This window comes from Dreissena polymorpha, chromosome 10 (assembly GCF_020536995.1).
Source record: "Dreissena polymorpha isolate Duluth1 chromosome 10, UMN_Dpol_1.0, whole genome shotgun sequence".
Taxonomy (NCBI): domain Eukaryota; kingdom Metazoa; phylum Mollusca; class Bivalvia; order Myida; family Dreissenidae; genus Dreissena; species Dreissena polymorpha.
In genome coordinates this window covers 82877990-82901992 of record NC_068364.1, presented here as the reverse complement: position 1 = coordinate 82901992, position 24003 = coordinate 82877990, and the positions used below count along the sequence as shown (strand labels likewise).

Genomic DNA, 24003 nt, shown 5'->3' with positions numbered 1-24003 from the left:
CTTCTGGCGTTATCTTATTTGCCCGATGATTCATCGTACATTTGAAGAACACATAAGACACGTTTTTCATTAACATTTCAAGTGGTCAGATAAAATACATGAAGGATAGTGCATTTTGTTTATTTTTGAATGTTAAAGTGATGTCTCTTATTCTTACATGCATACAATGCATAAATTTTTTCAGATCAACTACGAGCTTTAGTGCAATTAGTGTGTTTTTACAAAAATGTTGGATTTTCTTATAGTAGAAAACATATATCCAACAGTTAGAAAAGTGTAATACTATGAATCGCTTTCTATCATAAGGGACACACACACAGCGTTAGTTGTTTTTTTTTAACTTTAAATTTTGAACGAACAACACTAGTTCAAAGCTATTTTCTAAATCTTTTAATTTCACATATTCGAATATTTTACACACCTTCTAAATAATCACCTTTGGTTTAAAATGCAAGAGAAATGTAAACCCAAACATTTCCACAGCGATTCATTAATTGACACAAGTAACAGCCCTCACAGTATTTGAAAACACACACACACGTCTACGCAGTCGAAATAGATGTCATTGAAATTTCAGTCAACACATGTTTATTTAAAGGATAACATTCATAGCTCATTTTTTGCAAATATTCATGCAATCTCGTTTTCAGAAACAAGAAATAGTGAAATAAAGTAATGGTCTACTGGTAAATGTTTCATTGCTGAAGATTAATAAGTATTCGCACGACTCTAAGTTTCCCTCAAAGCCAATATTCATGAATAAATTATAGTATTCTATTAGTTGTATACCAGTTCAATCATACGATGCTAAATTGTTCGGCATAGTTTTCATTGCAGCATTTATAAACACTTTTGACAGATGCAGCACAAATTTGGGTTTATTAGAAAACCTGTATAACATTATAGATTGTATACAACAATAGTATATAGAACACTTTTGAATAATTTGTTTGCTATAAATGTCAAACAAGATTAACGTATTATGTTTGTATTAGCATTAGTAAAATGCTGCGATTGTTCAATCGATGTTCTTTGTTTTTGTTTGAATATTAAGCTTACCTTGGTTAATTTAAGGTCACATTTTAAGAGCCATATTAAATGCTGAAATAAGGTCGAATGCCTCAAGGTATACTTTGCAATCGTTCAATTGATATGCGAGTTTTGTCAGATTTTCTGATTGAAATTTGGGTGAAAGGAACTTATTCAAATCATTGTAGGGGAGCTGATGCAGTAAGGTAATTATTCAAGGGACACAGTGTTTCAAAACTTCACTCAGTTGCAGAACGGTGGAAAGTTGTACTTTGTCTGTTTAAAGCGGAATATAAGGGAGAATAACAAATATGGGAAATCGTCTTTACCTTCTGATTTAAGTATCTTTTAAATCGATTCATCCATGCAGAAAGTTCATTAAAAAAACAATGGTTGCGTGCCTTACCTGTAACAAGAACAACTGTATTTGGTATTTCTATATTGCTGGAAATAATGCCTCTGCAATGTGACATGGTCAGGTGTTTTCCTGGATAAAATCACGCGAGTTTTTCTAGTTGAGTGCATTTTCCATTAAATGGCTATAGTAAACCTTGTTTACTCTCTAGAAGCCACATGTATGGTCCAATCTTTACAAATCTTATTCATAACATTAGTTCTAATGATAGCTCAGCTGAGTTTAAAAATGGTTGCGGTTCGTCGAAAAATATGACCGCCACGGGGCGGGGCATTTTTCTGTACAAGGCTATAATAAAACCTTGTAAACACTCTAGAAGTCACATTTTAGTCAAATCTTCATGGGATTTGGTCGGATGATTAGTTCTAATGCTATCTGGACGGAGTTTAAAATGGTTCACGTCCGTTGAAAAACAGGGTCGGGGCATTTTTCCTTATATGGCTATACTTAAACTTTGTTTACTCTCTTGTTGATATTTTGGCCAAGTTTGAAAATGGTTTCATAAACATCTCAACAGTTGCCGAGAGCAGTTATGTTCCCGAAGGCGAAGGTGAGCTACCGTGGGTTTTGGACCTCTTGTATATAATTGTTTCAAGTCGAAACGGCGCAATGAGTTCGAGTGCTGTAAATGCGTATTTGATCTTAATAACGGTCGTTGTGAGGTCGATCCAAACCTGATTTCTAGTAATTCGCTTGTGCTTACATGCACCTCTGAAGAATCATACAGTTATTTCTTATTCCACCCTTCCCTTCCGTGTGTCAACCGGTCTCACGTATGGTGCGGAGAAAAACTCGGTCAGTGTTGAATGATTGTAATGAACATTCATATAAGCACAGAACATACGGTTTGATGGGTACATTCAGAGTGCAAGGACATCAACTCTTTTTTCAGGATTTATCGAGCTATTTCTCTTTCTTTAATTTTCTTGTTCGGAGTATAACTCAATGCGAAATGAAATTTAAATAAACCTTTGGACTAGTAGATCTTTAAATGCAGATTACATGACAAACAACTATCTTGTATTCGATTTGTTGAAGCTTTTCTACACGTCTGACGAGATACGTTTGGCCGGATACTAGACTATATGTATCATACACATTAAATGGAGAAATAAACTTACTTTTAGAAAGTTCACGAATCAATTTTTAAAAAAAATCTCGTGTATCAGCATTAACAGAATTCAAAGCGAAATTACCACTTTCATACATAAACGATAAGGTGTATCCTGAATGCATCAGCTCCCGAGAATGTTAGTTCCTGCTTAGCTTCACATTGGTGGAAGCCGAAGAACATGACCTGCTCATATAACTGTATTGATATGTAGCCGTCTGATGTTCATGCTTTCTTTGCCTTTTCAGATCTTACGAAGGAATCCGGAGATAGCCGATGTATCACGATTAGTAAAAGTATAGAATGATTCCTTGGTAGGAGCAGATTAGCGAAGTAAAGTAGTAAATCCCGTCCACAGGGGCTGGGTAGATTCCAGTTCTGGCGTTTCGAACTGTTTGGCTCGTCATCATAACAAGCAACGGCAGTGCAGGCATTTGTTTTATATTTGTGTTTGTACAGTCTTTGTTATGAACAGAACAATACTGAACACTAATACAGAAATTAGGTGAACGTTTATTTGGTAAGACAAAAAAAATGTTGCGGCGTATCAGCTGTATTAGACAGTCCTGGTTTTCATTCTATATTGAATGCTAACTTGATGCATTTGTAATATAAATGCAATGTATATTTCCGAGGATTGAACTTACATAATTTATTAAATAAGCGCCTAAAATAAAGCGATACAGGTAGTTCTTCGCCATTCACTCTAGACTTTCACAATAATGAACAATTTTTATCATTTGACGGTTGAATTGGCAAATGCTATGTTTTTGTGTATTGAAATGACAGTATTTGGCCTATATTAGCAGTTTTTCAAATCGCGAATAGCGATGACGATGTTGAAAGATGGCCTCCAGTCGATTAAAACGCTCTTCGCAAGATGAGCTCTTCTTTCCTTGTCAGAGGTATGAATTTCGATGTTGTTTTTTTTATCAAGTGAACTGTATGGTGGTGATTTTCTGTATTAAAAATACTTCGCGTAACTTAAATAGGAAATTTGATATAGTTTACTAACTATTATAAAATACATGTTTATACATAGTAACAAAATTAAATTGATAATATTATGATATTGATTTGAAAAGGCTGGGCATGAATTAAAAGTGTGCCGATATTCATTCTCTCCTGCCGGTTGGTATCTGGTACATGATCCTTCTTACGCCGTCGTGTACTGCAATGATCTCAAAATGCATTGTTCACGAGCTCACTTAATGGTGTTATAGCGATTATTTTTTAGATCATCACAATACATTTACACTCGCTAAATAAAAGTATTTCTTGAGTTATTGTGTTTCCTATTTCAATCGATTAATTTCATTGTAATTATTAAATGTTCGAACAAACAATTCTGACAATTACAATATATTGTATTACTACATTTTACATCGCATTTATAAATAATTTGTTAACAGAAAAATGTAACACACACACAACATATTATATTTTGTGAATAGATTCATTAAATTGTATAATAAGTTCCCAATTATATATGAATGTTTTGTTTCTATTTTATTAATAAATTTACAAAAAAGACAGTTTTTATTCATTTTAATAGCTATTTGAAATTGTAGACTACCTTTGTTCGAACAACCCTTTTTGATCCGATTTAATATGAAATACGTTTAACTGAGCGATCAACAGTACAGGTAATCCTAAGGCCAACACAAAATATAACGTACAGAAATATTAAATGTCTACTGGACTTTGTGGTAAAAAGACAGGTTCGAAATGAATATATTTAACAATCAAGCATTACATGAATCAAAAGATCACCCAGATTTAGATCATATTAATAGTACTCGGTACATGAATCTGAAATCTCGCATAAATCCTCTTGGGTCATCTTAACGTTCACGCCGTTGATTTGTATACAGATAGAGCACCAACAAGTCGTTTGAAATACGATTAACATTTTTTGTAATTGCTACGCAATTAAAATACATATAACGAACTCAGAGAAACCAGTGACGCGCTAGAATAGCCATTAATAAAATGTAGAACAACGACGATAACAACAACAATACTACTAATAATTAAAAAAATAACTTAAGATGATTGTGTTAAATCTGTGTTTTCAATCTTCGCTCAGAAGCATGGTCTATGAAATATGCTTAATGAACGATGGTTCAAATAGTTCGGGTGTTGCAACTACTGACGGAGTGTTTGATACGAAGGAACGGCTACCATACTGTACCATACATATGTGTTATACACACTTGTACGACTTTGATGAAATAAACACACCATATTAAGTTCACGAATTTATTAAAGCTGTTGAATCAACGTTCCAGTAAATGAATTTCAAGTTTGTACATCAGTTTCAAATATCTGTGATGTGGTGTATTGCTGGTGCATCATCACCCACACGTGCTCATTCCTTGTCAGCTTCACAGCGCAGGATGCAGACGCACATGAATAGCTGGTGCTAGATACTTGCTGATCGGTAGCTGTTAGACGCACCTTGACGATCATGTTTTCACTGCCCTTTTCCAAGAAAAAGTAAACATCCTGTCCGGGCTTAACGCAGATGTGGGCAGTAAAGTAGTATATCCCGTCCACAGGAGCTGTGAAGTGTCCAGTGCTGGGGTTGTACGCATTGCCTTCGTTGAAGATCACAATGGGAAATGCACATACAAGATTTGACAACACGTTGAGTCGGTGAGCGTTGAATGCTGCAACATGACCTGCAATGTATAATAGATAGTGTATTTCCAGGTTAAACGTATCTGTTATAAAAATAAATTAAAATATATCGACACTCTCTATTCATTTGACAAATAACATATCAAATGTAGTTAAGTATGCCTTTTGTTGAAAGTTGGAATGAGTATGAATGTACAATTTTGATGTCCAAATGAAAAAATGATTCAAAATTAAATAATTTACAAAATATAACATGCTTATATCAAATTCTGCCTGATCAACTATTTAGCAGTTAACATATGGCGGCGGTGTGATAGCTGTCTATTATATCATAACTCAACAGGAATGTTTTTTTAAATGGGTCAATATGATGAATAGAACTCTGAAGCTATGTTAACTATTTTGTATTTCATTATTTATCAAACATAGGAGTTTTTCATCAAATAACATTCGTAACAGCCATATGAGTAATTTATTCAACGTAGAAAGCTTTTCGTATGATTTTAATTTACGGATGTAGATCAAATTGTTTCACGACAGTTTTTCCTTTGCTTTCAAATAATAAAGAAGGAATTAAATTAAAACGAAAACATGTGAATAGGTCTTAAATGGAATGTTACTTTATCTAACAATAACGATTATTTGTCCTAAATTACAGAATCCGAATAGTGCCATCTATAATCTCGCCCTTCTTTCATCAAGGGCGACACTAGACACACGATACACGATATTTTTCGCGACATTCGCGGCGACGCTCGATATTTTTTGCGACAGTCGCGGGACGCACGATATTTTGCGCGACAGTCGCGGCGACGCACGATATATTTAACACGATATATCGCCCTTGTGTAGGTAGCCTAAAAGGCTTTTAGATATTCAAGATACGAAAGTATTTGGATTGTAAATGCAGTTCCTACCGTTAAAGGGACCTTTTTCACAGATTTTGGCATGTATTGAGGTTTGTCATTAAATGCTTTATATTGATATATTTAAATATTGGAATTAAAAAGCTCCAGTAAAAAAGCACAAGAATAACATTAAAGAAAGAAATAAGTAACCTCAAATCACTGACCCCTGGAGTAAAAGTCTAATGCTTAGACCACACGGTCATCCGCGCTCATACAATGAGTGATATGTTTTATACTTTATATAAACAATTCTCGTAGTGTCACAAAATATAACGACAACAACAGAACTCTCCAAATTATTCAATCGTTCCGCGTTGAAACGTTTTATAATTTTTAGGTTTTTAAATCGTCAAAAGATGCATATAATGAATATTATAGAGTATGGCAAATTTTCAGCATTACTGTTTCCTTACAAGTATCATAGCAACAACGAAAATTTGCGAATCTGAAACAATTTTTTTTTTAATTTTCTCAATTTACCAAAACGTGAAAAGACCCCTTTAACCCAGGCGGATGTAATAGCTGCACGGAGTTTGAATTAGCATCAACCTTTCGAAATATAACGTCAAGAGCGACACGCAGAGTCATTCATACAACGTTGCTACCATCTGCCAAAATCCAGAAAACCCGCAAGTGTGCAAAACAACTACACTTACACATTCAACATTCACCTATCGTTAAGTGATGCTTACCGACCGTGCTTTCCTTAATTGTTTGTAGTCCATAAGAAAATTTTATTTACAACAAGATGTCGATCTTTAGGGACTCATGTATGAGTCTCGAAGACTGGTTTGACTAAGTTGTGCTTATAGTTGCGATGGTGATGCTTGTGGCGTTTTAGTAATGATCTGAATGTTACGATGATAAGGTAATTTTAACCGGTATACTAGTGGAAGACCAACCTTGTCAATTAATTGTATATTTCACCCTTCTTTTAACAGATATGCATTGCAAAACTGACGTCTACTACACTAATCATACCTGGTGAAACGCAGGGTTGATTTTGACAAACAGTGTATTCGCTATTATCACCGAAACAATAGTCGCCTAGAGCGTTCGGTTTAGGATTGGTGCATGTCCTTGATCTCTTCTGAAGTCCTCCATCGCACGTGACAGAACAAGTGGACCATACGGACCAAGTTGACCAGTTGCCATGCACTGATGTAGAAACACAAGCAATAAACGATAGCTGGCAGATCATTTCTATTGTGTAACATTGTTGCCCACGTAAAAACAAATTGCAATCAATTGCGACAATACATCTTCCATCACACGTACTAAAAGAGCTGAACCGTTAGGTCAAGGCTGACCAGTTGCCATTGAAAAATAAAGTTATTCTTATTTATTTTTGTTCGTTGCTGCAATTGTATATAAAATGCGAGTTTATTCCTTCCAACACATTGTATAAATAAAAAAGCCTTAAACTATATTATTGTTACCAGGAGCAATGCAGTGATCGATTTTGCAAACAGTTTATTCGCTAGCATCGCCATAACAATTGTCGCCAAATCTATCTGGTGTTGGATTGGTGCAGGTTCTTGTCTTTTTCATTAGTCCAACATCACAGGTAACTGAACAACTAGACCAACTGGACCAGTCCGCCCAGTTTCCATGCACTGAGTGATAGAAATATGCGTTACTTATTTTTAATTATGCTGTAAAGATTAATCCGGTTTGGACACGGAAGATTTGAATAAATGTGACAAATTATACATTTTAATTTATCGAACATTAAAAAACGTGATAATGTACAACATGCAATTCAAAAACAAAATAAAAAATCGTATTAACTTGAGAGCTAAAATGTCATTATTGGATTATAGAAGGCATTTATAATTTGAAGAAGCGTATGTTCGACTTGATGTAATATTTACAATGTTTTACAAAACACTTTCTATGAAAATCGCTTATATACGATATATACCATTTTGTTTGTTTTTAAATCAACGTAAAAACAATGTTATTTAACCTGGACAAAGCTGCTTTGTGCACAGTTTAGTGTCAACAGCTGGTCCAGAACAGTTTAACATCTTAGTTAAACGTGGTAAAATTTGTTTTTCATACTGAACAGAAAAAAATGATTTTTTACACATTTTCCACTCAATTTGCATCATAGTTAAGTGGAATCGGATACTTACTTCTGTTGGCGCATGGTTCTTGAAGACAAACTGTATTCTGGTTTAGGATTAGTGCAGATTCTGGACCTCTTTCTTAGACCCACGTCACACGTAACCGTGCAACCAGACCACGTGGACCATTCTGACCAGTTGCCATGTTCTTGGAAAAGAACGTTTTTCGTTTAAAATCCGATGTTTGATTTGCAAATTGTTTTAAGATAATGGTTAAATGTAAAAATATATTGTCATTGTTTTACATAGATTTTGATTGAAAGTCGAATGTTTAATCAACATTTAATTGACGAAAAAAACAACACACGATGGAATAAAGCAGGCTTACCCGGACAAAGCTGGTAAGAACATTTTTTTGAGTCAACAGATGGCCCGATGCAATCGAGCCCACCACTGGTGGTTGACGGGTTAGAGCAGTTGCGTGTCGTTGACTGCGTGACATTGGCGCAGCTCACGCTGCATGCCGTCCACGCACCCCATACTGCCCAATTGCAATCAACTTTAATTGTAGTATAATGGTCATTTATTACCTTTGAATGTTAATATGATATGTATCAAAATTTGAAAATAAGATTAGTACATCTTATTATACATACATGTACACTTTGATTGGAATGCAACATTATTACCTAGGTTACAGAGTCCGCCAAACTTTGGACAAGTGATTTTGGCGTGATGAACATCTGCACAGACGTGGAAAAGAGAGTTCAGAGGGGCACAGTCCAGTGTTTCGTCATCAATGCACGATGTTGCTTAAATACAATAACGAGTCATACATTTGTTTCAAATACAATAAACCATTTATTCCAAATATTGTGTTTTATTTTGATGGTGTACTCTTAAAGCGTATTTGAACAATCAATATGCTCAGCTTTTCAATAGTAAGCTAGTTTTTATAGTTCAAACTCTATGATGATTTTTACTGCATTAAGACCTTTATTTGTTACTAAGCTAATTTCAGCTTCCAGGTTCAAGTATAAATATTTTAGAACAGTTGACCAATTCATTGCTTTTAAAGGTAACTTTATTGTATATTGAATGCAAAAACTATTGATAAACCCCTGCATAACGCATACGTTTAGTGTGAACACATAGCTGCGCATTGCATCGGTTACTTCTGCAACATTCATGACAAGAGTACTGCTGTCTTGTCTGGATAGAACGACCAACGATACCGTTGGGGTCAACGGCATCGGAACTGCAGAGCTGCAAATATTTAAAGATTCGTGTCAGTTTTTGGAGCGGTGTGTGCATACATGTCTTCATCTATTGTTTTATTTGAATTTTGGTTGTTTTGTTTACTAAGAATTAAGTAAGATTAAAGATACACGTTATTGCACTAAGATTAATGCTCTCTGATTATACTCCTTTAATTGACGTTTCGGCATAATGCCTTTATCAAAACATTGGAAATTATATGTTAAATACATTTTTAAATAAACAAACGTTTTCAACTAATACCACAATCGTGTAAGACTAATTGTATAGTCTGTAAAATGTTGAAAAGAGGTTTTCATAACAACCCAAAAAGTGACATTCCAAACGAAGCAATAAAACAGAACTGTAACATTTATAACTTGGTGTACGGTATATTTTGTATCAAATGCCAAAAGATGGTATACGTCGGAGAGACAAGCAGATCATTAAAGAAACGTGCCAAAGAACACGAGGCTGACGAGCGGCTACGAAGAGAGAAACCAATCTCAGAACATTTCAATGGTGCTGGCCACAGAGTGCAGGATATGGGTGTATCAGTGTTATCACAAATAAGAGACAGTTCCCATTATTACAGACTTATTAAAGAATTGGAATTCATTAAGAAGTTTCAGACACAATCACCAAATGGACTAAATACAAAAAATCAACTTGATGTCCTGCTACGGGAAACTATATTGTAAAAAATATATGTGAAAAACATTTTATATTAATCATCAACATAAATGAATGTAAAAATAATAGTACTTTATGCAATTTATCTTGTCCATAATGTGTATATGATATATAGAATAGCAAGTATATATGATTATTTAATCAAATATCATTAGAATATTATACATAGATATGGATTGAAATAATTAGAGTCATTAAATAAGTTTACCCTATTTAATTTATTATAATAAGTTTAGGTAGATTATAATTACATATGATGATGATTGTTTAATTGTAAAATATCAATTTATTAAATATATAAAGCACACATTTAACATTCGATTAAGATACAATATGTAAGTGTTTAACGTCATTTCATTTTTGGCGAATTTTTACATTTTTTGGCGCCATTTTATATAACGCCATTTATGACGTCATCATGTACAACGTCATTAGACGTTTAAAAACATTTTTCTTTGTTATTTAAATTGTGCAGTCAAAAGACGTAAAAATGTAGTTAACATATAATTTCCAATGTTTTGATAAAGGCATTATGCCGAAACGTCAATTAAAGGAGTATAATCAGAGAGTTATAATTTTTTAATATCCCTTCGGATAATTCAACTGAGCTCAGATTAATGATACACGTTATTGCACCTTAATATTTTGCATTGTCCAAATTACGTCGCGGGCTACAAGGTATATGCAGCTACATGTACCTACGCCCCTGACTTGTTCCCCAGACATTATCTCAAAGATGCACATGTTCAAGAGCCTCGCTCTTAAAGTGTCCTAATAGATTGTACTGTCCGCGTTTATGGATATTTCGTATACAGGAAGCCTCTCCTTATCTAAACTCCAGTTGCATTAAGAACGGGGTTCCCAGATCGAGACTGTTGTCGAGAAGTTGCCCCCCCCCACACACACACAGTTAGTGTTAGATTAAAATGAGTTCATTTAAGGTGGAATCACAAATCAATTCACTTCGATTAATCACAAAGATTCTCACGATCCATTTTTTTTTTATAAAACTGTATTACAGCTTATAACATACATTAAAAGTGCGATGGTTGGATTTCATTGGCGACTTACTTAAGTGTCCGTTTTACTATAAATGGTTTGCAAAATAAAGTCGCACTAATATGGTTTCCTAGTGATTTTGTTTCCATTGCAAATAAAGTTTTTCGATTTTATTCTCTTTCTCTCTGGGTTGAAAAGTTTTCCACAATTACGTACGTAATGTAAAAAAAGGGAAAACCTTGAGCCAGATTTTGTGTTAGGGAATTTCAAACCTTGTGCGAATGACACAGTAAGCCCTTATTTTGCATATATATGTTTTTTATCCGATTTCAGAAATACAATTTATTGTTATTGTAAGCAAATATGTATCCTCATATTTTTAAGAGAAATCCTTCTACTAGCATTAATTACCGTGTCTCAGACAAGGAAGATATAACATGTTTAGGATTGTGTAAATCTAGAACACCATCTGCTGTTGGTAGGGAGGGTCGTATGGGTTAAGGCAGCACATCATGCTAGATAAGCTCGAGTCTGCACAGAATTCCCGGCCAACTCTGGAACACGCGTGCAGATACTATATTTACTACATACACCGCAAGTAATTCACTCACATTTATGTGTAATACACTTGCAACGAGACGCGTTCCATAATGATGACTTGCTGTCAGACCACTAAAGCCCCTGCCACAGCTCTTACAAAAAGGTTCCAGACAAGTTTTAACTGTCTTTTGTTACTGATGACTAAATACTTTAGCTCACGACGTACTTTTGCTGTCTGTCAACGATAAACACAATCTATATAAAATCTTGAATAATCCAAATTGAACATCGAGCGTTACTACTTTTTAATATGTCTAAAGACAAATCAGTTTTTGGTTAATATTATCGTCGCCCCAGTACATGATTCCGATATGTCAGAAGTCAGATTTAATGTTGCTTATAAAAGAGTCGCCACGAATTTCTGAGATGGAAAGACATTCATAGTACCATCGTACCATTGTATCATATTCTGACGCATTCTTGCAGCACTCTCGAAGGTATTCGAGGTCGTCAATTATCAACCAGGATCGTTTGCGGAGACTCGCGCAGTATGATTTAGGATATGCATTTTACAAGATTATGTTTTGCTACAAACGGGACATGAATTTCCCCAAATTTAAAGGTAGAATTCCGATTTGTATATTCTGCGACAACTTCAAAATAATTACTCCAACGGGAGGATCACGTAATCTTAATAGGACGAGTACCAAAAATGTCTGCCATTTAGAACGAAAGTCACATTTAAGATAATTTAGATAATTTCCCATTCTATTCATATCTCAACGTCTGCACGAAGTCGTGAGCCTTCTGGCGTTATCTTATTTGCCCGATGATTCATCGTACATTTGAAGAACACATAAGACACGTTTTTCATTAACATTTCAAGTGGTCAGATAAAATACATGAAGGATTGTGCATTTTGTTTATTGTTGAATGTTAAAGTGATGTCTCTTATTCTTACATGCATACAATGCATAAATTTTTTCAGATCAACTACGAGCTTTAGTGCAATTAGTGTGTTTTTACAAAAATGTTGGATTTTCTTATAGTAGAAAACATATATCCAACAGTTAGAAAAGTGTAATACTATGAATCGCTTTCTATCATAAGGGACACACACACAGCGTTAGTTGTTTTTTTTAACTTTAAATTTTGAACGAACAACACTAGTTCTTAGCTATTTTCTAAATCTTTTAATTTCACATATTCGAATATTTTACACACCTTCTAAATAATCACCTTTGGTTTAAAATGCAAGAGAAATGTAAACCCAAACATTTCCACAGCGATTCATTAATTGACACAAGTAACAGCCCTCACAGTATTTGAAAACACACACACACGTCTACGCAGTCGAAATAGATGTCATTGAAATTTCAGTCAACACATGTTTATTTAAAGGATAACATTCATAGCTCATTTTTTGCAAATATTCATGCAATCTCGTTTTCAGAAACAAGAAATAGTGAAATAAAGTAATGGTCTACTGGTAAATGTTTCATTGCTGAAGATTAATAAGTATTCGCACGACTCTAAGTTTCCCTCAAAGCCAATATTCATGAATAAATTATAGTATTCTATTAGTTGTATACCAGTTCAATCATACGATGCTAAATTGTTCGGCATAGTTTTCATTGCAGCATTTATAAACACTTTTGACAGATGCAGCACAAATTTGGGTTTATTAGAAAACCTGTATAACATTATAGATTGTATACAACAATAGTATATAGAACACTTTTGAATAATTTGTTTGCTATAAATGTCAAACAAGATTAACGTATTATGTTTGTATTAGCATTAGTAAAATGCTGCGATTGTTCAATCGATGTTCTTTGTTTTTGTTTGAATATTAAGCTTACCTTGGTTAATTTAAGGTCACATTTTAAGAGCCATATTAAATGCTGAAATAAGGTCGAATGCCTCAAGGTATACTTTGCAATCGTTCAATTGATATGCGAGTTTTGTCAGATTTTCTGATTGAAATTTGGGTGAAAGGAACTTATTCAAATCATTGTAGGGGAGCTGATGCAGTAAGGTAATTATTCAAGGGACACAGTGTTTCAAAACTTCACTCAGTTGCAGAACGGTGGAAAGTTGTTCTTTGTCTGTTTAAAGCGGAATATAAGGGAGAATAACAAATATGGGAAATCGTCTTTACCTTCTGATTTAAGTATCTTTTAAATCGATTCATCCATGCAGAAAGTTCATTAAAAAAAACAATGGTTGCGTGCCTTACCTGTAACAAGAACAACTGTATTTGGTATTTCTATATTGCTGGAAATAATGCCTCTGCAATGTGACATGGTCAGGTGTTTTCCTGGATAAAATCACGCGAGTTTTTCTAGTTGAGTGCATTTTCCATTAAATGGCTATAGTAAACCTTGTTTACTCTCTAGAAGCCACATGTATGGTCCAATCTTTACAAATCTTATTCATAACATTAGTTCTAATGATAGCTCAGCTGAGTTTAAAAATGGTTGCGGTTCGTCGAAAAATATGACCGCCACGGGGCGGGGCATTTTTCTGTACAAGGCTATAATAAAACCTTGTAAACACTCTAGAAGTCACATTTTAGTCAAATCTTCATGGGATTTGGTCGGATGATTAGTTCTAATGCTATCTGGACGGAGTTTAAAATGGTTCACGTCCGTTGAAAAACAGGGTCGGGGCATTTTTCCTTATATGGCTATACTTAAACTTTGTTTACTCTCTTGTTGATATTTTGGCCAAGTTTGAAAATGGTTTCATAAACATCTCAACAGTTGCCGAGAGCAGTTATGTTCCCGAAGGCGAAGGTGAGCTACCGTGGGTTTTGGACCTCTTGTATATAATTGTTTCAAGTCGAAACGGCGCAATGAGTTCGAGTGCTGTAAATGCGTATTTGATCTTAATAACGGTCGTTGTGAGGTCGATCCAAACCTGATTTCTAGTAATTCGCTTGTGCTTACATGCACCTCTGAAGAATCATACAGTTATTTCTTATTCACCCTTCCCTTCCGTGTGTCAACCGGTCTCACGTATGGTGCGGAGAAAAACTCGGTCAGTGTTGAATGATTGAAATGAACATTCATATAAGCACAGAACATACGGTTTGATGGGTACATTCAGAGTGCAAGGACATCAACTCTTTTTTCAGGATTTATCGAGCTATTTCTCTTTCTTTAATATTCTTGTTCGGAGTATAACTCAATGCGAAATGAAATTTAAATAAACCTTTGGACTAGTAGATCTTTAAATGCAGATTACATGACAAACAACTATCTTGTATTCGATTTGTTGATGCTTTTCTACACGTCTGACGAGATACGTTTGGCCGGATACTAGACTATATGTATCATACACATTAAATGGAGAAATAAACTTACTTTTAGAAAGTTCACGAATCAATTTTTTAAAAAAATCTCGTGTATCAGCATTAACAGAATTCAAAGCGAAATTACCACTTTCATACATAAACGATAAGGTGTATCCTGAATGCATCAGCTCCCGAGCATGTTAGTTCCTGCTTAGCTTCACATTGGTGGAAGCCGAAGAACATGACCTGCTCATATAACTGTATTGATATGTAGCCGTCTGATGTTCATGCTTTCTTTGCCTTTTCAGATCTTACGAAGGAATCCGGAGATAGCCGATGTATCACGATTAGTAAAAGTATAGAATGATTCCTTGGTAGGAGCAGATTAGCGAAGTAAAGTAGTAAATCCCGTCCACAGGGGCTGGGTAGATTCCAGTTCTGGCGTTTCGAACTGTTTGGTTCGTCATCATAACAAGCAACGGCAGTGCAGGCATTTGTTTTATATTTGTGTTTGTACAGTCTTTGTTATGAACAGAACAATACTGAACACTAATACAGAAATTAGGTGAACGTTTATTTGGTAAGACAAAAAAATGTTGCGGCGTATCAGCTGTATTAGACAGTCCTGGTTTTCATTCTATATTGAATGCTAACTTGATGCATTTGTAATATAAATGCAATGTATATTTCCGAGGATTGAACTTACATAATTTATTAAATAAGCGCCTAAAATAAAGCGATACAGGTAGTTCTTCGCCATTCACTCTAGACTTTCACAATAATGAACAATTTTTATCATTTGACGGTTGGATTGGCAAATGCTATGTTTTTGTGTATTGAAATGACAGTGTTTGGCCTATATTAGCAGTTTTTCAAATCGCGAATAGCGATGACGATGTTGAAAGATGGCCTCCAGTCGATTAAAACGCTCTTCGCAAGATGAGCTCTTCTTTCCTTGTCAGAGGTATGAATTTCGATGTTGTTTTTTTATCAAGTGAACTGTATGGTGGTGATTTTCTGTATTAAACATACTTCGCGTAACTTAAATAGGAAATTTGATATAGTTTACTAACTATTATAAAATACATGTTTATACATAGTAACAAAATTAAATTGATAATATTATGATATTGATTTGAAAAGGCTGGGCATGAATTAAAAGTGTGCCGATATTCATTCTCTCCTGCCGGTTGGTATCTGGTACATGATCCTTCTTACGCCGTCGTGTACTGCAATGATCTCAAAATGCATTGTTCACGAGCTCACTTAATGGTGTTATAGCGATTATTTTTTAGATCATCACAATACATTTACACTCGCTAAATAAAAGTATTTCTTGAGTTATTGTGTTTCCTATTTCAATCGATTAATTTCATTGTAATTATTAAATGTTCGAACAAACAATTCTGACAATTACAATATATTGTATTACTACATTTTACATCGCATTTATAAATAATTTGTTAACAGAAAAATGTAACACACACACAACATATTATATTTTGTGAATAGATTCATTAAATTGTATAATAAGTTCCCAATTATATATGAATGTTTTGTTTCTATTTTATTAATAAATTTACAAAAAAGACAGTTTTTATTCATTTTAATAGCTATTTGAAATTGTAGACTACCTTTGTTCGAACAACCCTTTTTGATCCGATTTAATATGAAATACGTTTAACTGAGCGATCAACAGTACAGGTAATCCTAAGGCCAACACAAAATATAACGTACAGAAATATTAAATGTCTACTGGACTTTGTGGTAAAAAGACAGGTTCGAAATGAATATATTTAACAATCAAGCCTTACATGAATCAAAAGATCACCCAGATTTAGATCATATTAATAGTACTCGGTACATGAATCTGAAATCTCGCATAAATCCTCTTGGGTCATCTTAACGTTCACGCCGTTGATTTGTATACAGATAGAGCACCAACAAGTCGTTTGAAATACGATTAACATTTTTTGTAATTGCTACGCAATTAAAATACATATAACGAACTCAGAGAAACCAGTGACGCGCTAGAATAACCATTAATAAAATGTAGAACAACGACGATAACAACAACAATACTACTAATAATTAAAAAAATAACTTAAGATGATTGTGTTAAATCTGTGTTTTCAATCTTCGCTCAGAAGCATGGTCTATGAAATATGCTTAATGAACGATGGTTCAAATAGTTCGGGTGTTGCAACTACTGACGGAGTGTTTGATACGAAGGAACGGCTACCATACTGTACCATACATATGTGTTATACACACTTCTACGACTTTGATGAAATAAACACACCATATTAAGTTCACGAATTTATTAAAGCTGTTGAATCAACGTTCCAGTAAATGAATTCCAAGTTTGTTCATCAGTTTCAAATATCTGTGATGTGGTGTATTGCTGGTGCATCATCACCCACACGTGCTCATTCCTTGTCAGCTTCACAGCGCAGGATGCAGACGCACATGAATAGCTGGTGCTTTCTTGCTGATCGGTAGCTGTTAGACGCACCTTGACGAACATGTTTTCACTGCCCTTTTCCAAGAAAAAGTAAACATCCTGTCCGGGCTTAACGCAGATGTGGGCAGTAAAGTAGTATATCCCGTCCACAGGAGCTGTGAAGTGTCCAGTGCTGGGGTTGTACGCATTGCCTTCGTTGAAGATCACAATGGGAAATGCACAGACAAGATTTGACAACACGTTGAGTCCGTGAGCGTTGAATGCTGCAACATGACCTGCAATGTATAATAGATAGTGTATTTCCAGGTTAAACGTATCTGTTATAAAAATAAATTAAAATATATCGACACTCTCTATTCATTTGACAAATAACATATCAAATGTAGTTAAGTATGCCTTTTGTTGAAAGTTGGAATGAGTATGAATGTACAATTTTGATGTCCAAATGAAAAAATGATTCAAAATTAAATAATTTACAAAATATAACATGCTTATATCAAATTCTGCCTGATCAACTATTTAGCAGTTAACATATGGCGGCGGTGTGATAGCTGTCTATTATATCATAACTCAACAGGAATGTTTTTTTTAAATGGGTCAATATGATGAATAGAACTCTGAAGCTATGTTAACTATTTTGTATTTCATTATTTATCAAACATAGGAGTTTTTCATCAAATAACATTCGTAACAGCCATATGAGTAATTTATTCAACGTAGAAAGCTTTTCGTATGATTTTAATTTACGGATGTAGATCAAATTGTTTCACGACAGTTTTTCCTTTGCTTTCAAATAATAAAGAAGGAATTAAATTAAAACGAAAACATGTGAATAGGTCTTAAATGGAATGTTACTTTATCTAACAATAACGATTATTTGTCCTAAATTACAGAATCCGAATAGTGCCATCTATAATCTCGCCCTTCTTTCATCAAGGGCGACACTAGACACACGATACACGATATTTTTCGCGACATTCGCGGCGACGCTCGATATTTTTTGCGACAGTCGCGGGACGCACGATATTTTGCGCGACAGTCGCGGCGACGCACGATATGTTAAACACGATATATCGCCCTTGTGTAGGTAGCCTAAAAGGCTTATAGATATTCAAGATACGAAAGTATTTGGATTGTAAATGCAGTTCCTACCGTTAAAGGGACCTTTTTCACAGATTTTGGCATGTATTGAGGTTTGTCATTAAATGCTTTATATTGATATATTTAACTATTGGAATTAAAAAGCTCCAGTAAAAAAGCACAAGAATAACATTAAAGAAAGAAATAAGTAACCTCAAATCACTGACCCCTGGAGTAAAAGTCTAATGCTTAGACCACACGGTCATCCGCGCTCATACAATGAGTGATATGTTTTATACTTTATATAAACAATTCTCGTAGTGTCACAAAATATAACGACAACAACAGAACTCTCCAAATTATTCAATCGTTCCGCGTTGAAACGTTTTATAATTTTCAGGTTTTTAAATCGTCAAAAGATGCATATAATGAATATTATAGAGTATGGCAAATTTTCAGCATTACTGTTTCCTCACAAGTATCATAGCAACAACGAAAATTTGCGAATCTGAAACAATTTTTTTTTAATTTTCTCAATTTACCAAAACGTGAAAAGACCCCTTTAACCCAGGCGGATGTAATAGCTGCACGGAGTTTGAATTAGCATCAACCTTTCGAAATATAACGTCAAGAGCGACACGCAGAGTCATTCATACAACGTTGCTACCATCTGCCAAAATCTAGTAAACCCGCAAGTGTGCAAAACAACTACACTTACACATTCAACATTCACCTATCGTTAAGTGATGCTTACCGACTGTGCTTTCCTTAATTGTTTGTTGTCCATAAGAAAATTTTATTTACAACAAGATGTCGATCTTTAGGGACTCATGTATGAGTCTCGAAGACTGGTTTGACTAAGTTGTGCTTATAGTTGCGATGGTGATGCTTGTGGCGTTTTAGTAATGATCTCAATGTTACGATGATAAGGTAATTTTAACCGGTATACTAGTGGAAGACCAACCTTGTCAATTAATTGTATATTTCTTTTAACAGATATGCATTGCAAAACTGACGTCCACTACACTAATCATACCTGGTGAAACGCAGGGTTGATTTTGGCAAACAGTGTATTCGCTATTATCACCGAAACAATAGTCGCCTAGAGCGTTCGGTTTAGGATTGGTGCATGTCCTTGATCTCTTCTGAAGTCCTCCATCGCACGTGACAGAACAAGTGGACCATACGGACCAAGTTGACCAGTTGCCATGCACTGATGTAGAAACACAAGCAATAAACGATAGCTGGCAGATCATTTCTATTGTGTAACATTGTTGCCCACGTAAAAACAAATTGCAATCAATTGCGACAATACATCTTCCATCACACGTACTAAAAGAGCTGGACCGTTAGGTCAAGGCTGACCAGTTGCCATTGAAAAATAAAGTTATTCTTATTTATTTTTGTTCGTTGCTACAATTGTATATAAAATGCGAGTTTATTCCTTCCAACACATTGTATAAATAAAAAAGCCTTAAAATATATTATTGTTACCAGGAGCAATGCAGTGATCGATTTTGCAAACAGTGTATTCGCTAGCATCGCCATAACAATTGTCGCCAAATCTATCTGGTGTTGGATTGGTGCAGGTTCTTGTCTTTTTCATTAGTCCAACATCACAGGTAACTGAACAACTAGACCAACTGGACCAGTCCGCCCAGTTTCCATGCACTGAGTGATAGAAATATGCGTTACTTATTTTTAATTTTGCTGTAAAGATTAATCCGGTTTGGACACGGAAGATTTGAATAAATGTGACAAATTATACATTTTAATTTATCGAACATTAAAAAACGTGATAATGTACAACATGCAATTCAAAAACAAAATAAAAAATGTTATTATTGGATTATAGAAGGCATTTATAATTTGAAGAAGCGTATGTTTGACTTGATGTAATATTTACAATGTTTTACAAAACACTTTCTATGAAAATCGCTTATATACGATATATACCATTTTGTTTGTTTTTAAATCAACGTAAAAACAATGTTATTTAACCTGGACAAAGCTGCTTTGTGCACAGTTTAGTGTCAACAGCTGGTCCAGAACAGTTTAGGCCACCGTTGCTAGGGGGCGGATTAGAGCAGGTGCGTGAACGCTCTTGCGTGCCATTCGCACACGTCACACTGCACTGCGTCCACGTGCCCCATTCCGCCCAGTTTCCATCAACTGCGTACAAATATAAATCAGTCTTGAAATAATTATACTAAGCCGATGTAAGTTCTGAAGCCATGTCGGTTGTAAGAGGAACGACAAACGCAATTAAGCTTGAATGAGATGGGACGTTATCTATAATTAAATATAAATATCTTTAATTGTGTAATATTTTATCAAGGTTTTCTACACTCTTAAAACAATACGGAAACATGACGTACTGACTTTTTAATTCAGAAAACTATTGTTCATATCTCTTATGCGATCTTACCGAGTTGGCACAGGCCACAGAACTTTGGACACGTGACTTTTGCATGATGAACATCTGCGCAGACATTAAAGAGGGTATTTAATCGAGCGCAGTCGAGTGTTTCGTCATCAGTGCACTCTGAAGCTGCAAAGAGGCACACGTGTTCACACATCAAAGTTGACTAAAGAAAAAATAATTTAAGCAACAATAGGCGTGACATTAATACTTTTTCGCATTAATTATATATCGTATTAATTGTACAATCCCGATCAGATAGATATACCGTATCTTGTAGTATGGGATGAACGACTGATTATAAATAGTTTCATGGCTTTAATTAAGCAACAAGTTCTTACGTTATTAGATTAATCAATAACACTTTAACGATATGGCATTGGCGTTGAAAAAAGTGAGATGAAAACATAGTTTTGAAACTAAAATAAAATTGAAGCGAACACATTACATATTACAAAATTAATGGACAAAATAGCAATATTTTTTTCAGCCACGACTATTTAACTGAATCTAATTCGAAATTCATTCCTTCAGGAAACCGAAGAGGAATGAAATGTTGACCATTGGTAAATGTTAATGCTCTATTCGGGAAACCGTTTCAATCGAATATGAGTGGTATCAATTGTTTTGTAATAATTCTGAGGTCTAACGTTTTTTATGAAAGCAAAGGTTCTCATTGCATCGGTCGGTACTGCAGCATTCATGGCATGTGTACTGCTGTCTCGTCTGAACGGAGCGACCGATGATACTGTGTGGGCTAAGAGCGAGGGAACTGCATAACTGCAATGTATTTAATTACTGATACATGGGTGCAACACCAAGATTTCTGTTTCAGAGAAGGCACAAACAATATATTATATGCAACAATTGTAATTGTAAAATGTTCAGTAGATTAATAATATAGTATAATATGTATTACCTGATTGTTTTGACATCCCATGGTGTAGCGTAATTCGGAGTCAGTTTGGAATATGTGTAAAGAGCAGGACTGCTTGTCAAAACAGAAAACACTGTTTATTAATGAGACAGATTGAACGATGCTCGAACTGGTTTTATAGTTATCATATTTCTTTATAAACATATTCCCTTTTCGACAGTTTTCTCGCTTAGTATTTACGGTATTTAAATAATGGTAGAGGAAGTGCGGACTACAAGAAACATAATCCTTTCTTTGACATTCATGTATTTAGTTCCCCATGTATAATTATCTTGTGTAACGAAAAATAAAAAAGAACACTACATATGATTGCAAACAACAAGAAGACAAACTTCTCTTTCAATTATACAGATTTGGTGGGTTTTTCTTGTTTTTTGTTTTTCTATTTTGGACCATTGCTCTCTTAGTTTTTATAAGAATCTTATGACAATTCATATGCTCGTGATTATAAGACACCAAGACACTCTTCTTAGTACACATTCCATCTATCGGTTTTCAGATTTAATGTTCTGTTTTTCATGAAATAAATGAAACTTGTCTGTGGTCCAATGTTTGAAGGTCAACCTGTTTGGTCAAAGTAATTTAGTCGGGGTCAAGTTGTTTAAACATATTTATTCAAACAAGAACTTTGATACATACACTTTCATACAACATGTATATTAAATATTCATATTATATTATGTTTAAAAAATAAAATCGGGTCATTTTGCGCTAGCGGTGATTTTGAGTGTTCATTTTAATTCATTTAGTTCAACTGGATTCAAAACACAAGTTGGCATTATACCAATTTTTTTTATAAAGTTTATACAAACTTGACCACTGGAACATTGTGAAGTATTTCTGCACTCATTAGGATCAGCAATGTTTTGACAAGTGTAACACTCTATGCATTCTGAAAATACATTAAAAAGTAATAAAAGATTAACACAGATTAAACATTTTAAGGTATCCGATGCATACACACATATATTGAAACGGTACTTAAATGGAGATATGAACAAAATGGTATACCTGACACTCTAATCATGCACAGAATCGCCAATGGAATCCAAACTCCTGCAACGTAGAACAAACCCGTCATGTACGTTTGAAAGAAATATATATATATATATATATGTGTAAAAAAAATATTTATGTATAATGTATTATTTTACTACCATAAAACAAATCCAATTTTTACCATATTATATTTTATTACATGAAACTTACCTATGTTCATTTCTCCGCCTTAATGTCCCTTGTCCTTTTAGAGAAACAATTGGTCTTATCAGGGAACGTGTTTGACTTTTTGATATTCGTGACTGTGACAGAGATTACACTTGATGAATGTATAAAATGTCCTACATACATGGAAACATGTCACTTGATGAAACCAGAGAATAGTTTTACGAAACTTTGATATCACACAATCAAATTAGTTCTTACCTCTTCAAGTTGCATGTATGTATGGTACATGTATTTTCATCTTGATTTAAATACTATTAGTATTTAAATAATCTCATTTATTTTTCCCTACCATAGTAAATTAAGATATTTAAATACATTATTTTGACACCATACCCACCACCAAAGGGTAAATAACTATTTTATAATACATATTATATTAATGCCATGAAATACCTATTGGATAGCCTGGTGTCACATATGCTCATAATGACAAGAAGGAATGTTCGAAGACCCATATATAACATTAAGCGAGGAGTGCACATTGTCTTAATTAAACATCTTAGTATGGTTATTTTCTTGGGTATTTGGTTAAAATTCAGGTTTAAGTGTTCATATCGCAATGTATTTTTCTTTTACCAGAGATATTCCTTATCTTCTTATTAAACGAATAATTGTGGTTCATTTAGGCGTTATTTACTGTTGTTATTATGATATCGTGTGTTGGATATCATGTTTTATTTCTGTCATTGGCATGTCTTTATGATGCAAATTTCTGGTATTTATATAATCTATAGTGACATAGAGATTAATTTTCCGAAAATTAAGATATATATGCTACATATGTCGATCCATTTCCTATAGTATAAAGTATGTACTAATTAGTTGTCCTTTTAATCACAATATTGTATTTTTATTTAGGACTTTAGGTACGTTAGTACATCTTTTTGAAACGAAACGCATACCCTTCCATT

At 34.3% G+C, this 24003-nt stretch overlaps 1 protein-coding gene across 18 annotated transcripts in view; it reads right to left on the bottom strand.

Moving 5' to 3' along the window:
• Nucleotides 1-4610: 4610 nt before the first annotated feature.
• LOC127848553 (A disintegrin and metalloproteinase with thrombospondin motifs adt-2-like) overlaps nucleotides 4611-24003 on the bottom strand; it is a 126511-nt gene continuing 107118 nt past the window's right edge. For 2 of the 18 annotated variants that reach the window (XM_052381073.1, XM_052381082.1), the window contains exons 5-11: nucleotides 21579-21708; nucleotides 20935-21057; nucleotides 20508-20678; nucleotides 20001-20177; nucleotides 19543-19719; nucleotides 7088-7264; nucleotides 4611-5239 (exon numbers count right to left, since the gene is read on the bottom strand). In XM_052381073.1, coding sequence (XP_052237033.1) covers nucleotides 4857-5239; nucleotides 7088-7264; nucleotides 19543-19719; nucleotides 20001-20177; nucleotides 20508-20678; nucleotides 20935-21057; nucleotides 21579-21708 — 1338 coding nt within the window. In that variant the 3' untranslated portion in view covers nucleotides 4611-4856. Of the gene's footprint in view, nucleotides 5240-7087; nucleotides 7265-17075; nucleotides 17702-19542; nucleotides 19720-20000; nucleotides 20178-20507; nucleotides 20679-20934; nucleotides 21058-21578; nucleotides 21709-21847; nucleotides 21920-22677; nucleotides 22758-22876; nucleotides 22922-23074; nucleotides 23182-24003 lie in introns of those variants that run through there. The other 16 variants (XM_052381069.1, XM_052381077.1, XM_052381070.1 and 13 more) reach the window with 15 other exon arrangements.